Source organism: Lepus europaeus, chromosome 22 (genome assembly GCF_033115175.1).
Source record: "Lepus europaeus isolate LE1 chromosome 22, mLepTim1.pri, whole genome shotgun sequence".
Lineage (NCBI taxonomy): Eukaryota > Metazoa > Chordata > Mammalia > Lagomorpha > Leporidae > Lepus > Lepus europaeus.
In genome coordinates this window covers 31,516,678-31,534,234 of record NC_084848.1, presented here as the reverse complement: position 1 = coordinate 31,534,234, position 17,557 = coordinate 31,516,678, and the positions used below count along the sequence as shown (strand labels likewise).

The 17,557-nt window shown below is 48.1% G+C and overlaps 1 protein-coding gene across 3 annotated transcripts in view; it reads left to right on the top strand.

Moving 5' to 3' along the window:
- Positions 1-17,557, top strand: part of SMOC1 (SPARC related modular calcium binding 1) — a 173,018-nt gene that overhangs the window by 96,191 nt on the left and 59,270 nt on the right. For all 3 annotated transcript variants that reach the window (XM_062181328.1, XM_062181327.1, XM_062181329.1), the window contains exons 4-5: positions 4,377-4,476; positions 6,513-6,560. In XM_062181328.1, the coding sequence (XP_062037312.1) occupies positions 4,377-4,476; positions 6,513-6,560 (148 nt within the window). The remainder of the gene's footprint in view (positions 1-4,376; positions 4,477-6,512; positions 6,561-17,557) is intronic.

Here is a 17,557-nt window from a genome sequence, read left to right as displayed (position 1 = left end):
GTTCCATGGTTTGTATCTGTATCCTTGGGGCTGGAACAACCCTGAGTTTTGAGGACTGTGCAGAAAGAGTAGAAATGGCTGACTGCCTTGTCATTCCTCTCGACCCAAACTTCCCAGAGCTCAATTTGAGGCTCTCAGGGAAACAAAAGGGTATTACTTATTGATTGAAATAGCAAATCTGCAGGGGAGGAAGATAAACCAGGTAGAATTTACATCTTGATGGTACAATTCAAAACATTCCTGGAGAAATAGAATTGAGAGATACATTTATTTTAATGCAAAAACACTTTTTAAATCCATGCATAATTTTCCCACAAGCTACATTTTCCATGAACTTGTAGAAGATCACTCTATGCATGGATTTCAAAAATAATTTTGCACAAAAATAAACTTATCTTTTAATTCTATTTCCCATGAACTTTTTGAAGTACTGTTGTATGACAGCCATGAATTCGACAGAATTCACACCCCCATTGCTTTTCTGTAAGAAACCTTGCTTCTCTCCTTTGAGCGTAGTAGGACTATTTCTATTTGAAAACAAACTTCGCATTCCTCCATCCAAACTTTAAAAATGTTTTACGGATTGCAGATCGTTCTGTCCTCCCAGCTGGTCACAGAAGGATGTTCTTTGCTCCTCATCAGATAATGCAGCTCTGGCCTGTTTTAGTGTACTGATGGTTTGCTACAAAACAGCACGACAATTGTACAAATACATAGGCAAGGGTAACTGAGCACTCTCCCTGTGAGCTAATTGCTTTATTTACATAATCTAAATCTCTCTGCCACCGGGATAGGTACCGTTATCTTTATTAGTTGTAACATCTGTCCTTTTACAAAAACATTTTTAAGTGTCTTTGATCTTTATTTGAAAGTCAGAGAGAGAGAGAGAGAGAGAGAGAGAGAGAGAGAGAGAGAGATATCTCCCATCTGTTGGTTCACTCCCCAGATGACCACCGTGGCCCAGGCTGGGATGAGGCTGAACTCAGTCCGGGTGTCCTGTGCGGGTGGCAGCGATCCAACTGCTGGAACCATCCGCTGCTGCCTCGCTGGGTCTGCAGTAGCAGGCAGCTGGGATCACAGTGGAGCTGGGTCTCAAACCTGGTCTGATATAGGATGCAGGTGTCCCAGTCATTGTCTTTACCACTGTGCCATTGTCCACCCTCTTCCATTTCACATAGATGCAGACAGTCGAGGCTTGGCCTGATGAAGACGCTTTCCCAGGCTGCAGAAGGAGTTACGTGGGGAAGCCTGGAGGTGAAACAAGGCAGGCTGCAGTCTGTCCTCATGTAACTTTCCTTGTTCTGCAAGAAGATGTCGTAAAAACTCCCCAAGAGACCTTGAAAGCCACCTGGCATTGAAGATCACAGACAAATCCACTCAGGAATCCTTCAGCAAAGGGTTTCGCTCAGCCATCTCCTGCAGTTTTTCTTGCGGTCTGAGACCTTGCTGGTGGCTCCTTTTGCTGCCAGCTGCTCCTCCCCTGCCACCCACCTGGGGCAGATGTGCCCATCACTGTGTGCCCCAGGTGCCCAGGGAACATGGCCACCATTCTTCATTCTATCGTGGTTTTGTGGGACTTGGAAGGAGCTCCCAGCCTGAGGATTTTGGAAGCCAGGGTCATTCCTTGAGCCTGGAGAGAAAGGAGCTGTGTTTGGGCTGCTGGGCCTGGCTGGGGGCTGGGAGGCAGTGCCCAAGTGCCTGCAGGGATACAATGGGCACTCTCAGTGCGAATATGGCCCCCGGGTCCTCTGAGCCCAGAGGTCAGATTATATTCCCTGAAACAAAGCTTTGGGCTTAGGCTCTTACTCATGCATTGGTTTTCCCCTCAGCAGCCAGAGCTGGGCTCTGTGCAGGCTCCAAGTCAGCCCCCCTACAGCCTGCGTGACTGCAGTGCCTGGCTCCAGAGGTACAGTACTAGGCACAGCTTCAGGCACCATCCTGGGGGTAGGGGGCACAGTCTTCACAGAGAGAGAAGCCAAGGGGCCTGGGAGTGAATCAGTGTGGCTGCCTGGTCCCTGGGACAAATTTCCCCAGAGATGATTGTTGGCTAAGGAGGAGAAAGCCGCCAGCCAGACTCTATGAAGATGCTGCCGCTGAAGAGGAAACATCCCTAGGAAATAATCCCTGCAGGGCTGACAGACCACGCAGGGGTCAACGCTAAGTTTACAGCAGCATTGCCCACTCAAGCCTCTGCAGGTTCCTAGAGGAGCCCTGGCCCATGAGGGGGACGCTGGCCAGGTGTTTCTGACACAGCTGAGAGCAGTCACTGCTGCAGCCACTGTAGGTCTGGGCTGCCTCACCAGAGCCCTCCAGGTTGGACATCAGTGTCCTGATTCTATAGGTGGAGGTCAAAGAGCCAAGTCATATACCTAGTTTGCATCAGGCTGGCCTAGGATTCAAACCCAGTTCTGTTTAGATTTCATTCTGTTTCACCATTGGGCTTTCTCAGAAGGTAGCACTGACCCAGCCCAAGACCTTGAACTTGGGGGAGCATCTGGGGCAGCATCCATGACCATGGGATCTTAGGAGTGGAATATGGTACTATGTACAGGCAACAAGCTCAGTCTCCTTGCATAGGTCATAGAGGTGAGCACCTCCCTCCTACAGCAGCCATTCCACTGGTAGGAAGAAGGAACCCTCTGTTTTTTCTTGTTCTTGTTTCTGCAACTGGGTCCATAGGAAAACAACTTATCTGGGGGAGAAATTAAGGTGTCTGGTACCATCCAACAGAAGGCTGTCTGTAACCTTTCTGCCTTAGTGATAACTTCTGGATTTCCCCCAGGCTGTCAGATCTCTTTTTCACTCTGTTCCCTTCTGTATCTCACTGCTCAATTTCTGTTATCCCTGTCAAGCCTCCATTCCGATATGTCCTTGATTCTAAGAGACACATTTTCCTGTACCTTAATATCTTCACAGTTGGCACATATCTTGTCACTGAGATCTCCATTTAATGTGGTGGGACTGTTGAAACCTATGCTGCACTTTTGGAATTGATAGAGACCCAGGATGGAAGAGCTATGATAACTCATGCCTTTACTCAACTCATCAATTACCTGTAATAAATTTTAGGCATTACACTAGATGCTGGGAATCTAGAAGTAACTAGTGTCAGCTCTTGAGGTCACTGTCTAGAGCAGGGCACGTGGACAACACAAATCCACAGCCTGAGCTCCCTGTGACAAGGGTTCTGAAGCTGAGGGATCCTGGCTGTGTGAAGGATCAGAGGAAGGAGCAAGGGGAAGCAGGAGAGGCTGGGACTGCTTTGAGGAAAGGAGGGAGGCTGGGAACAGAGAGCAGGCTCGGAGTAGATTGGGAAATGGCATTCCAGACAAATGCGTAGTTGGAGCAAGCAAAGCTTCATAATCCTGGGAAAGTAGGGTGTGCTTGGGGCCTCAAAGGGTTCCTTGTGGCCGGAGTGGCCAGTGTGCGTGGAGACAGAGTAGCAGAATGACCTTGCAGATAGATGGGCAGACATGGGGGATCTTGGGCGCCATGTCAGCAAGTTCACTCTCTAGCCTGAGTCCAAAAGCGAATCATTAAGGGGTTGTCAGGAGGACAGTGTGCTTCCAGGAACTCCATGGGGGAAGCAGATGGGAAGAGGGGAGTGGGGTAGTGTGGGACGAGGTGGGTGGGGTGACAGCTATTGGAAGAAGCAGGGTTATGCTGAAGGATGCAGAATACCTTGCTTTCCTTCACTATTCCAAGATAGCTGCACCTGACCATGGAGGCTTGAGTAAGACCACACACACAGTGGTGCAGAGGGGCTTCTAGAAGTAGCACTCACAGCTACAAGCGACTCTGCTCTTGCCTGAACCCCATGATGCATGTCCTTGTCTCAGAGAGGCACATGGTCAGTGTTAGGCAGGCTGACCTAAGAGTGGGTGCTTGGAAAAGCTACGAGATGAAGAAAAGCTTACTGTTTGCCTTCACTTGTTAAAGAAGTGTTGTCTCAAACCTACAGTGCCGATACTCTAACTTGTACTTGCCAAATGAAGCTCACTGATCAGGAACTTTTAGTAATCGGATGAGAGTGTGTACCAGCACTTGGGGAAAAAGTACCGATGTTAATGGGCACTATCACAGGAAAAACACAAGGGACGTCTCTCAGGATGGTGGCAGATGTTCAGCGTTAAGAAAGAAGCAAATAAATTGCTAAGGGTGTGCGTGCGAGGCACGCAGCTAACATGTCCTTGGTGCTGTCGGCTGATGGGTCCACCTGAGAGAGCACTCTGGGGACAGACGTAGGGGTGAGATATGGACGGAATTCTTCCTGCACTGTATGGGCAGCATGCCCATGCTTGGACAGAGGTGGGACATGACTCTTGATATTGACCCCAAGACTTATGGTTCTCTTCTCGTCCCAATTCCCTGAACAGGTGCAGTGCCACACTTACACAGGCTACTGCTGGTGTGTCACCCCGGATGGGAAGCCCATCAGTGGCTCATCTGTGCAGAACAAAACTCCTGTATGTTCAGGTACTGTAGAGAGGGCGGGAAGAATGGTCCTGCATGGTCTCCTGCATCTTTCGGGGGCACCTCTGAAAGGTTATTGGTGGTTTTAAGCCCATTCTCAGGTCAGGTTGGACCCTGACACACCTGCCCAGTAGTCAGCTGGGTGATGAGGATCAGTATATGCCTGTGTACAGGTATTTATTACTTCTGAGTGTAGATTTCTGGTTTGATGCTCTTTGCCTAAGTATTGGCCATCACCTCTGGAGCTGGGATGACAGACACGTCTTCAGCTTGTCTGCTGATTCATTGCTACTGACCCTTGAAGCACTTTACTGAGATGGATTTTGAGACCACCTGGGAGTTCAGCATTGAAGGTTGTAGTGATCAATTAGTGATGTCTGTCCTGGGTACAGGAAAGGAGGGTGGTAGCCTGTGTGCAGCCCTTTCACAGTGTTACATAGACACATGGACAGCTTTTGTAGCAGCAGCCTTTACATCTGCCTGAGCATCAACAGTGCCTGGGGAATTGGGAAGCCCCTTAGGCTGAAGATCCATCCTCCTTCTCTATTCTGATCCAGCAGGTCTAGAGTAGACCTGAAGTCCTTATTTGATGACACTTTGCAGATGACAAGACAAGTAGGAAATCACTGCTCTAGTGACCCAATGGGTTAGTCCATAGCAAAAATTAACCCCTTTCTATTGCCAGCTTCATAAGCACAGAGAAGTGTTGGTTTCAGGTCAGATTCTCCAGATTATGAATTACGGATTTACACAAGCTCCACACTTACACTCGGAGGGTTAGGGACTCTCAAACTGCTCCCTGTAGCCGCCGTGGCTCAGCCCCTGTATTTCTCCATATCTGTGTGTCTTAAGATTTTGCTTACTTACTTATTTTTAATTTTAAGTGCAAATCAAGTATAAAACATGATGCTAAATCTTATGGGGAAATTCTGAAATCTAGCAGTCTTGCTACGGTAACTTTTTCCTTTCTTAATGAAATTAAGCTATGAGAAAGGAAAAGTAAGTTGAAAGGGCAGTAAGAATCTCCATCAGGAAACCCAATTTGCTGGTCACAAAGGGAAGTTTACTTTATTTGTAGTTTACATGGAAACTGGAAACCTTAATTGGGGTTGGAGTGAGGAGGGGCAGGAATTAGCCCTCCTTACAAATGACCTGGAAAGTTTCATTTAAAGCAAACAAATGCACTAGAAACAAGCCATGCAGGGTAATATAATTGAATTCTCACAGAACCGGTAGTAGATGGAGACAAGGTGTGACATGGATTGGGAAAATATGGTTCCTCCTTTTATTTTGTTGGTGGACCCTCTGCAGGTGCCCTTCTGTGGATGAACTGACTTTGCCCTGCTTGTGTGATGCTGAGATTCATGGGGAAGACAGGTGCCACAGGGTCAGGCCCGGAGGACGGGGTACACATGGCATCCCAGTATTTGCAGGGCAAATGTTTGGCCAAACACACATGCTGCTCACTTCTTGAGGAACAGGCTGTGTCTAGAAAATTGTTTCCATGCCTCAGACTGTTTTTGCCCATTCAGTACAATTGGGCCAACAATTTTCTACTTAATGTAGATGGAAAATCGCCGATTTCCTGCCCTGACCAAGGGACGTCAATCATTGCATTTGCAGTAAGAGGGGGTTTCTTTTCAGTTGGCCCTGCTGACTGGACATGGCTCAGAACATGGACTTGGTGAGAAGAGGGGGGATATGGGGCAGTGGAGGCGAGGGGAAGATATTGGAATGTTCAACAAGGGAGTTATGTAGATGTAGAATTTTGAAAAAAAAATCTGGTCCAGACCATTGCTAAGGAACTTGGAAATCACAGTTCGTCTCAACAGTGCTGGGTTATCAGTGACATTGATGTTAAACAAACCCCACTCGGCATGGATGTATGTACTAACTTTGTATATAATATCCCCCAGTGTGTATACAATACATATATACATGACCATATGCTCATAACCTCAGGCTCTGCCAACTCTTTGAAAGAAACCAACCACGATTCATTCTAAATGGCTGTGTTTTTGTTTCCTCTCTCATCCAAGGTTCAGTCACCGACAAGCCCTTGAACCAGGGTAACTCAGGAAGGAAAGGTGAGTGGAGTTTTATGCTTTATCTAAATGTTTGTGTCCAAAGCCAGTGCACGCAGGAGTTCTTGGACAAGAGAGGAGCCTGGGGTGCAAGCCCACTGTGCTTTGCAGAAGGTCTTCTCCATTCTTATTCTGCGGTTTCCTCCCAGAAGCATTGGAGGTAAGTAAGGCTCATGTGGTGGTGGAGACTGAGCCGCCAGAATTTTGGAGGGAGGTAGGGAGAATGTAGACTGTGAAACTGGCAGAGCCTTTGTGTGAGCCCTGAGAATCTTGATTCCTTGGAGGAGTTTAGCCAATCAGCTAGCTACAAAGGGAGCCAACCTATAAGCAGAGAGGACGATGAAGGTAGGGGTCAACTCTTGGGTCTCTTGTTTCATAAACCCACTTGAGTATCCTCCCACTCACTGCTGATTCTCTTTAATAGTTGCTCCAGCAGTCCCAGATTGTCTTCACTAAGATTAGATTGGCTTCATGAGCAAGCAACCAGTCCAGTTGTTCTTCTGCTTTTGTCTTTGAGTCGGATGGAACAGTGAGGTGTGCACCTGTGCAGAGGGGATCCCTGTGAGATGAGGGGGTGCCACCCAGACTCCTCACCTCATTAACATGCAGCTTTTGTGATGTGTGCCTTGTGATTTCCATAGCCTGCTTACAATCCTAGTTTTTCTTTACCTCAACCAACATTAAATAGCAAATTTTAAAAAATCACAAGAGAAAGAAATTATTGAAGAGAGATAAAGGTTTTAGATTTTAGTGCTTGAACAGTAGGTTACTCCTGCTTTTTGAACAAAGAGCCCTATGTTTTTGTTTTACGCTGGGCCCCCAGAATTGTAGAGCTGGCATATGTCTGAGTGCTAGTTAATGGACAAGCCAACATAAGCAATAGGTCCCTGGGATATGCTGTCCACAATTTCCGGTGTGGAAGAGAGTCTGAAGCCTCAGATTCACTGCTGCTTCCCTCTGGGACAGCATGCACACAGAGAATTGGAAGCTGAGTGGAGGTTTCAATTCCATTGCATGTGCAAGCACTCCTGACTCCCATCCCAGACTGAGCATGAGCCTTCCCACCACGTCTAGGCTTTGGAACTATGTGCTCATCTCTCTGTGATGTGGAAAGTTGGGTCCAGGGTCTGCTCAGGGTCACTGTGAACTTTGCAGACTTCCTGGGAGACCAAGACCAAGGCCAGGCCCTGGACCCTGCCCTGGTGCTTATGTCATGGGGACAGAAAGAAAAGAAAAAGTCACCTGCTCCAACTCCAGGAGATAAGAATCCTGAGAACCTGCTGCTCCAAGGAGCAGGTGCTCTGAGATGTGGAAGAGGATCATGGTGATGCCATCACCCAACTAGGAAACCTGGACCGATGGACCAGACAGCCTGCCCCTCTTCCCCTGGGCAGGAACGAGCGAGTCCAAAGAAGGGAGGGAGTGTTTTTCCAGACCCTTTTGGGAGGGTAAGGGGAGAGCCACGGGTGCTGGTGGTTGCCTCCCAGATGGAAAAGTAGGGAGAGGAACATGAAGGCCTCTTTCAGTGAAGACTCGAAGTCCTCAGCCCTGTGAATGCTATGTGTGCATTCGGGTGGGGAAAGGGAGTCGCCTTCAGGTTTGCTTGTGGCCACAGAAATCTCCAGAACCATCACCTTTGTTCGTGGGTGTAGGAAAAGCACATTGGGACTCACATGCAGTTGACCACTCAGATTTTCCCCAACAACAGGAGCGGAGTGTAGGCTGCTGAACGAGGCAGGCAACTCAGGAAGGCCCTGCAGTGGATTTCGGCTCTTAAGTTGGACAGAGAAGTGCTTTCAGGTTGATGTGACTTTGCACCCTGTAGAGAACAGCGAAGGACAGACCTGTGGTTATCTGGGGTCTCACAGATCCAGCTGGAAGAGGGCGGGTGAGCCGGGGCCGTCAGCTCACAAGGAACAGCAGTGAGCACCCTGCGTTCCTTTTTAGTTCTAGGGTTAGCTGGCAGAGCAGTGAGAGGGCAGAGGAGCCTGCTTCCTCCGGGGGAGGGTGCTGGGGGTTGTTGCAGGGGCTAGAAGGTGAAACCTCTCCGAGGGATGACTTGCTGTCAGCTCCCTGCTCTTTGCTCCCCAGCTTGGGATGGGACCCCTCACCCCGATGGTCCTTTAAGGGCTTCCTCTTTGGTGCGAAGGTCGGGACAAGGCCTGAGGGTGGGGCTGGGGGCCATGCTGGAGCTCAGTCTGTCCTGGAGGCTTGAATGCTGCCCCTTGGTGTCTCTTTCTTTCTACTTTGAAGGATCAAATTAAGTGCTGGATGCTCTGTCTGCCATGGGCAGTGCAGGGAAGAGCAGATTGGGGCCACCTGTAGGAAGGGCTACCTGAAGCCACACCTGCCCAGGAAACGGGGGTTTGAATGGGGACAGGGTGCGAGAGGGCATTCGTAATATCCTGTGTCGACCGCCACCAGGTTCCTCTTTCAGCCGCCACTTAAGAAAGGAATGTGCTCTGCAGGGCAGCAGGTGGGAAGACACAAAGGCCCCTTGTCTGAGCTCAGCCCACACGTGGGCTGTCCTGGAAGGCATCCCCCTAGGGCTGCAGCGCACAGCCCTGAGGCCTGCCACAAAGAAGTGCTAGGCCTGGGCCCTTGTGCGGGCTGAGGCTGGTGGTCTGGGCATGTGAGCGGTGGTGGGGACAGCGGGCGAGGACCAGATTTTTTTTTTTCTCTGCTCCCTCTCCCCCGCCCCTTGCCTATTTGAATATGCCCCATGACAAGGCTGGGCAGTGGGGGGGTTGGGGGGTGGAAATGGTTCTCTGCCTGGAAGGAATGAAAAGACGCATTGTGTGACCACAGAGTCTGGGTGCTGGCCAGGAACTGGTCCTCCAAAGGAGAGGAGAAAGTCAGAGTGTTTGGAGGCTGGGGGAGGAGGCCCAGGGAGATAGCAGGAGAAAGGGAGGCGGGAGGGAGGCCAGGTGCGCGCAGGTCACAGCCGTTTGGCCTGAGGACCTGAGGCCTGGGTGGCTGCGGTGCCTGGGTCCACAGGTGTGGGGCCCAGAAGAAGTGGGGGAGGAGGAGGAGGGAGGCACTGTCATCTTACCCACACGCACGTGCTCCGTGGGGGGAGGGGCATCACAACTTAAGACTATTTACCTAATCCCTTGGGATGTCCTTTCCTCGCTCTGTTCTTTGGGCCCCTTGTGTTTAACGGACTCCTTTATGGGCACATGTGTGGTCATTAACACGTGCAGTGTAGGTCCCGGGCCATGTGTTTGAGTTTCAAATATCCATTGATCTGGCGTAATCGCGTCCTGGCTGCCCCCTCCCCTTCCTCCCCTCTGGTCCTTGCCCTAGGAGTGAGATGGAAGGGGCGCGTGTGCTTCAGAGGTGGCGCACACATGCCCTCATATGTGTTTTATTGATGCCACAGAGGAGGATCTGCAGAGAGGGAGAGGGCCCCCGGCAGCCCCTGGGACTCTGAAAACCTGCCGCAGAGGCTGCGAGAGATTGGTGCTTTGGTTTTCCCTGAAGTAGCCCCGAAGGAAAGTGATTACAGACATCGTGAACTTGCCCTGTGCGGATTTACCTGGCCGTCCCCACGCCCGCGAGCTTTTTTGCAGCGCCTCTTTGCGGGTCTGGATGCTAGTTACTGTCGGTGATTGGAGGAGCTTCTGGAATAACTGAAAGTCCGGGCTGGCCCTCATCGCTATGCGCGACCTTCGCAGGCTCGGGCGTGGGGGACTGCAGCACCCCGGCATCGCAGAGGGCTGTGCTGGAGGGAAGAAGGATTGAACGAGGATGTGTGGGGTCGCACTTGGAAGATCTCTGGCTGTGCCCTGGGAGCTTTGTCTTCTCAGTGCTCAGCCGCTCAGAGGCTCTGGGGCGATGCTGTAACAGACGGCAAGTGGACCTTTAGGGTCCACTTGCTGTTTTTCTGTAAGAGTTGGTTGTTTCAGGAAAATGAGAGAAAAATAAAGGTATTAACACATTCTGCCTTCGTTTCCTGCATGATGACTGTGTTTGTCAAGCAGGTCTTGGAGACAGGCAGAATTTCCAGAATCCAACTCACCTTCGATTGCAAAGGCTTTTTAATTTTGTAATTCCCCCCTGGCCCCATATATAAGCACTCCAAGTCGAAAGTGAGGCACACGTGTTTCTCCAGGGTCCCCTTCCTCCACATCTGTGTCCCTGTTTCTAGAATCTCTCATGGAGCCTGGTCTTCAGGTGGCTGTCAGCTTGGAGACTGTGTCACTCAGGTGGTGGATCAGGCAGCACTGAGCTTTGGCTTGGCGGTTGTCACAGATGAAGGGACAGGGAGAGCTCCAGCCTCAGTGCTCCTGGGGGCTTGGTACAACTTCGGTGCCCTGAGCTTGGTTGAGGAGTGCCAGGCTGCCTTTCGGGGTGCATCCTGCATGGGAATGACTTCAAACTCTTCCCAGTTATTCCACTTCCTCTTTCCCTATCACGGAGGTGGAGGCTGGACCAGAAGTTGGATCTTTTGGCACTGCCATCGCATGGCAAAGGTCTGATGATGTCCCAGCCTGGGCTGGGTTCGGATGGAGTCGGTATTGACCTCTACTCCCATGGCTCTTCCTTGGTGGAGAAGCGTTGCCCCTGAGACTGTACCAGCTGCAATGGAGCTGTGGGCCGGCAGCTGCCAGCCTGGCTGCCCGCATCTTGCTGCTGCCGTCTCATGTGCTGAGCCGCCTTGACTGTGTCTGGCATCTCAGCGCCCCGGCATCGCGGGGGGCGCCTTCTGGAAGGGCTGTGCTGGAGTCCCGGGCCCACACGATGTGTCCCTCCTTCCACAGCTAACGGCTCCTGCGGCGTGGTTCCCCCTCCACCCCGCCCCCATGTCAGCACTTATTCTAGGTCTCTGAAAGGAAGTGTATGCATGAAGAGTGCAAAGCTAAGAGTTTGAATCCTTGCCATATCCCCATCTCTGAGGCCTGGGGAGCAATCGGGATTTAAGGATTTAAGGAAACACTTCTTAGCCATAGATTCATTTGCGTCTCTGGCGGTATTTGTAACCACTGGCATTTATATTTGGTTCTTTTATTCAGTATATATGAGGGAACTTTAAAGAGTTCATAGAAAAATGGAATTAAAAGAAGTTCATTTTGGTGTAAAAAAAGTCTGAAGTCTAATTTTTTAAAAAAGGATTTACTTATTTTATTTGAAAGGCAGAGTTACAGAGAGAGGGAGAGACAGAGAGAGAGAGAGAGAGAGAGAGAGAGATCTTCTATCTGCTGAATAATTCCTGAAATGGCTGCATGGGCTAGAGCTGGGTCAGGCTGAAGCCAGGAGCCAGGAGTTTCACCTGGCTCTCCCATGTGGTAGCAGGGGTCCAAGCACTTGGGCTATCTTCCCCAGCTTTTCCCAGATGTATTAGCAGGAAGCTGGATGAGAAGTGGAGCAGCCAGGACATGAACCAGTGCTCACAGGGGGTGCCAGTGTTGCAGGTGGCAGCTTAACCTGCTATACTACAACACCAGTCCCTAATTTTTGAGATAAATTATTTTTAATGTAATTTATGGTCAGAGAGAGAGAAAGAAAAAGAGAAAGAGAGAAAAATAGAAAAGAAGGAAGGAAGGAAACAAGGAAAGAAGGAAAGAAAGAAAAAAGAAAGAAAGGTGGATGGAGGAATGAAAGGAGGGATGGACGAAGGGAAGTATCATTATATTCTTAGATTTGTATCTGTGAACTACATTAAATCTTTTCTCTATATATTAAATGAACAAAGTAAAATTAAATAAATGAAAATTTAAAGGTTTGAGGTCCACACATACAAGTGGTCTTCAAAAAGTTCACAAAAATGTGCACCATGAAAAAACTATGCATGGGTTTTAAAAAATTTTTTTGAAAGGCAGAGGCTCAGAAGGAGAGGGAGAGGGAGTGAGAGGGAGAGCACTAGCTCTCCCATTCATTGGTCCATTCCCCAGATGCCTGCAACAGCCAGGGCCAGGGCCAAAACCAGCAGCTGGGATGCAATCCAGGTATCCCACATGAGTGACAGGGACACAATCACTTGAGTCATTGCTGTTGTGTCTCAGGGTCTGCATTGGCAGGAAGCTGGAGTCAGGAGCCAGAGCCAGGAATCCAACTCAAGTACTTCAATATGGGCCACAGGCATCTTAACTGGTGTCCTAACCACTAGGCCAAATGCTAACCTCTCAAAGGTTTTGTTTGCACAAAAATAAACTTATCGTTTTGTTAAATTCATAGGCTGTTTTTGTTGGTGACTTAAAAAAAAAAACTTCCAGAAAAGTTTTCAATTTTCCCTTTTTAAAGATTTATTTTCTTATTTGAAAGTAGAGTTACACAGAGAGAGGAAGAGAGACACACACACCGTGCAGGGCGGGGGAGAGAGTTAGAGAGAGAGAGAGAGAGAATCTTCTATCTGGTTCACTCCCCAAAGAGCTGCAATGGCTGGAGCTGGACCAGACCAAAGCCAGGAGCCAGGAGCTGCATGTGGGTCTCCCACATGGGTGCAGGGTCCCAAGCACTTGGGCCATCTTCTACTGCTTTCCCAGGCGCATTAGCAGGGAGCTGGACAGGAAATGGAACAGCTGAGTCTTGAATTTGCTATACTATGCCAGCCCCCAAATTTAAAATTTTTTAAAACAAAAATTGTGAGACAGTAATGCAAAGAGTTTCCATATATCCCTTCTCCCACTTCGCCTATTATTAGCATCTCATATTTGCGTATTTGTCACAATTAATGAACCACACTCAGCTTCCCCTAACTTTTTTTTACATCTGAAGTCTTTTTATCCCTTCCACTCTCCCACCTTCTAATAATCAGCATTCTCTGTTCAGATTGAGTTTTTTTTAAATTTTAGCTCCCACATACAAGAGAGAATATGTGGTTTTTGTCTTTCTATGTCTGGCTTATTTCACTCAGCATGATGTCCTCTGGTTCCATCCATCTGCTGCAAATGACAGGATTGCATTCCTTTTTATGGCTGAATAGTATTCCATTGTGTATATATGCCCCGTTTTCTTCATTCATCTGATGATGGGCATGTTGGTTGATTGTGTATTTTGGCTATTGTGAACAGTGCTGCTATAAACATGGTGGAGCAGGTGTGTCTCTTTGATACAGTATGTTCATGTTTTTTGGGTATACACCCAGGAGTGGGATTGCTGGATCATATGGCAGTTCCATTTCTAGTTTTTAATGAGATCTCCATACTGTTTTCTTTTTCTTTTAATAAAAGACATTTGTTTATTTGAAAGTCAGAGTTACACACAGAGAAAAGGAGAGGCAGAGAGAGACAGTGAGAGAGAGACAGAGAGAGACAGAGAGAGAGAGAGAGAGGTCTTCCATCCGTTGGTTCACTCCCCAATTGGCCGCAACAGCTGGAGCTGCGCCAATCCAAAGCCAGGAGCCAGGAGCTTCTTCCAGGTCTCCCACATGGGTTCAAGGGCCCAAGGACTTGGGCCATCTTCTGCTGCTTTCCAAGGCCACAGCAGAGAGCTGGATCAAAATCGGAGCAACTGGGACTTGAACTGGCACCTACATGGGATGCCGGCACTGCAGGCGGCAGCTTTACCAGTGCCACAGCACTGGCCCCAGCTCCATGTTGTTTTCCACAGTGGCTGTGCTATTTGCATTCCCACCAACAGTGTGGTGGGAATCCATATCCTCCCTGGCATTTGTTGCTTGCTGTCTTTTGGATAACAGTTGTTCTGAAAGGGATCAGGTGATATCTCATTGTGGTTTTGATTTGCTTTTCCCTGATGGCTAGTGATGTTGACCATTTTTTCATATATTTGTTGGCCATTTATTTACATTCCTTTTTTGATAACTGTCTATTCAGGTCCTTTGCCCGTTTCTTAACTGGATTGGGTTTTGTTTGTTTGCTATTGACTTTTTTGAGTTCCTGATACAATTTTGCATATTAATTCTATGTTGAATAAATAGATTGCAAATATTTTCTCCCACTCTGTCAGATGTCTCTTCACTCTATTGTTTTCTTTTAGTTTGATATAATTGAATTTGTCTAGCTTTGCTTTTGTTGCCTGCACTTATCATTTTTTAGAAAAAGATTTATTTATTTATTTGAAAGGCAGAGTTACAGAAAGAGACAGAGATCTTGCATCCACTGGTTCACTCCCCAAAAGGCCACAACAGCCGGGGCTGGGCCAGGCCAGAGTCAGGAGCCTGGAACTCTATCAGGGTCTCCCACACGGGTGTAGGAGCCCAAGTACTCAGGTCGTCTTCTGCGGCTTTTCCAGGCACATTAACAGAGAGCTGGATGGGAAGCAGGGCAGCTTCCCCAGCTGGGACTCAAACTGGCACTGCTGTCACAGGGGCAGCTTAGCCCATGGCAGCACAACACTGGCCCCTGAAATCTCTCTCTCTCTCTTTGTTTTAAAGATTTTATTTAGTTATCTGAAAGTCAGAGTTACACAAAGAGAGAAGGAGAGGCAGAGAGAGAGAGGTCTTCCATCTGCTGGTTCACTCCCCAGATGGCTGCAATGGCCGGCGCTGCGCCAATCTGAAGCCAGGATCCAGGAGCTTCTTCCGGGTCTCCCACGTGGGTGCAGGAGCCCAAGCACTTGGGCCATCTTCTACTGCTTTCCCAGGCCATAGCAGAGAGCTGGATCAGGAGTGGAGTAGCTGGAACTTGAACCGGCGCCCATATGGGATGCTGGCACTGCAGGTGGCAGCTTTACCCCCTACACCACAGCACTGGTTCCCAAGCTTATCTTTTAATTCCATTTTCCCATGAACGTTTTGACGCATCCTCGTGTGTATTTAGAATTTACTAAGGGCCAGACTGGTTATGGTCACTGAGAATCCAGCTGTAAGTGAAACCTGACGTAGGAACCCCAGCCTTACCTCAGGAAACCCACATTCTAATAGTCCTCAGCATTTATTAGGGAGATTAAGGTAGAGATAAGCCTCCCAGAGGACAGCAGGATTCTAGAAGCTCCAAAGTTGTCATTTCTACAAAGGGAGGTGGGGAAGGCAGGTGGCCTTGGTTGGTGGCTCCTCTAGCCAGAGTCCCTAAGGAAAGCCCCTTGGGTCTTCTATCCACTGGTACACTCCCCAAATGCCCATAGCAGGCAGGGCTGGGCCAGACCAAAGCCAGGAGCCAGGAACTCTATCCAGGTTTCTCACAGGGTTCCAGGGACCCAAGTACCTGGGCCATCATTTACTACCTCCCAGGGTGTCCATTAACAGGAAGCTGAATGGCAACTGAGTGTCTGGGACTTGAACCAGCACTCTGATATGGGATGTCATCCAAAGCAGAGAAACAGATACACAGAAAGATTTTCCATCTGCTGGTTCCCTCTTCAAATGCCCAAAGCTAGAGTGATTAAGACAGTGTGGTATTGGCAATGGGATAGAAACATAAACTGATGAAACAGAATAGAGAACCTAGAAGGTCAACTGATTTTTGACAATGATTCAAAAGCAATTCAATGGAGAAAAGATGGTCATTTTGATAAATGGTGCTGTGGCAACTGGACATCCGTGGGCCCAGAAAGACAAACAAAACCAATGGTCAATCTGAACTCTCAACCGGCATTCCATGTGGATGTTGGTTTCAGTCCTAGCAGCTCCACTTCCAGTCCAGCTCCATGCTAATGGCCTAGGAAAAGTAACAGAAGATGACCCAAGTGAATGGGTCCCTGCACCTACATGGGAGACCTGGAAGAAGCTCCTGGCTTCAGCCTGGCCCAGCGCTGGTTGTTGCGGCCATCTGGGTAGGAGTGAACTCGTGGTTGGAAGATCTCTCTCTTTGTCTCTCCTTCTCTCTCTCTCTCTCTCTCTGTAACTCTTTCAAGTAAATAAATAAATCTTTTAAAAATCAAAATAAATTATGTATAAATTGAGTTTCAAATAAAAAACAGTTGCTCTACAAAATATTCTATAAAGGGAATGAAAATGCTGCAAGTTGGGAGATGTATTTACCAACCACACATCTGTCATAGGACTTTTTTCAAAAATAAATGAACTCTCAAAATGCAACAGATAGTTCAATTAAAAAATTGGCAAAATATACCAATAAACATTTTACCAAAGTATATATACAGAAGGCAAATGAGCACATGAGAAGAGGCTCAACATCATTGGACACAGGAAATGCAAATAAAGACCATGGTAAGATATCGCTCCATACCTATCAGATGAATTAAAATAAAAAATGGCAATAATACCAAATGTTAGTGAGGCTGCAGAGAAAGTGAACTTCTCATATATTGCTGGTAAGAATGTAAAATGCTAAGAACTCTGGAAAATACTTTGTAAGTTTGTTAAAAAAAAAAACAACCTAGGTGCAGACTTTGTGGCATAGTGGGTTAACCTATCGCCTGCCATGTTTGGATTCCATATGGGCACTGGATTGTGTCCCAGCTGCTTCATTTTTCATCCAGCTCCTGGCAACTTTGGGAAAAGCAGCAAAAGATGGCCCAAGTGCTTAGGCTCCTGCCACCAATGTGGGAGACCCAGCTGAAGCTCCTGACCCCTGACTTCGACCTGGCCCAGCCCTGTCTGTTGCAGCCACTTGGGGAGTGAACCAATAGATGAAAGATTGTCTTTCTCTTTCCCTCTCTCTCTGTAACTCTGACTTTCAAATAAATAAATAAATCTTAAAAAATAAACTAGGCATAAATTTACCATAATCTAGCAGTTGTATCCCTGAGTGTTTATTTTAGAGAAATAAAAAGTCATGTCCACACAAAAACTGGTGAGTAGCAGCTTTATCTGTCATAGCCAAAACAATGGAAACAATCTACATAGTGGATGAAACAAATGATGGTCCGTCCATACCACAGAGATAGCTGGGCAAGAAGCTGTTGACACATGCAGCTACCTGGATGCTGCCACAGGCGTCATGCAAAGTAAAAAGAAGATCATACATCAAAAGGTCATGTATAACGTTATCCATTCACATGTCATTCTAGGACTGACACAGCTATAGAGATGGGAAACAGATTGGTGGCTGCCAGTTGTGTTGGATGGAGTGAAGGAGGAAAAGTGTTGAGGAGAAAGGATAGCACAAGGGAGATCTTTGTGATGATGAGACTGTTCT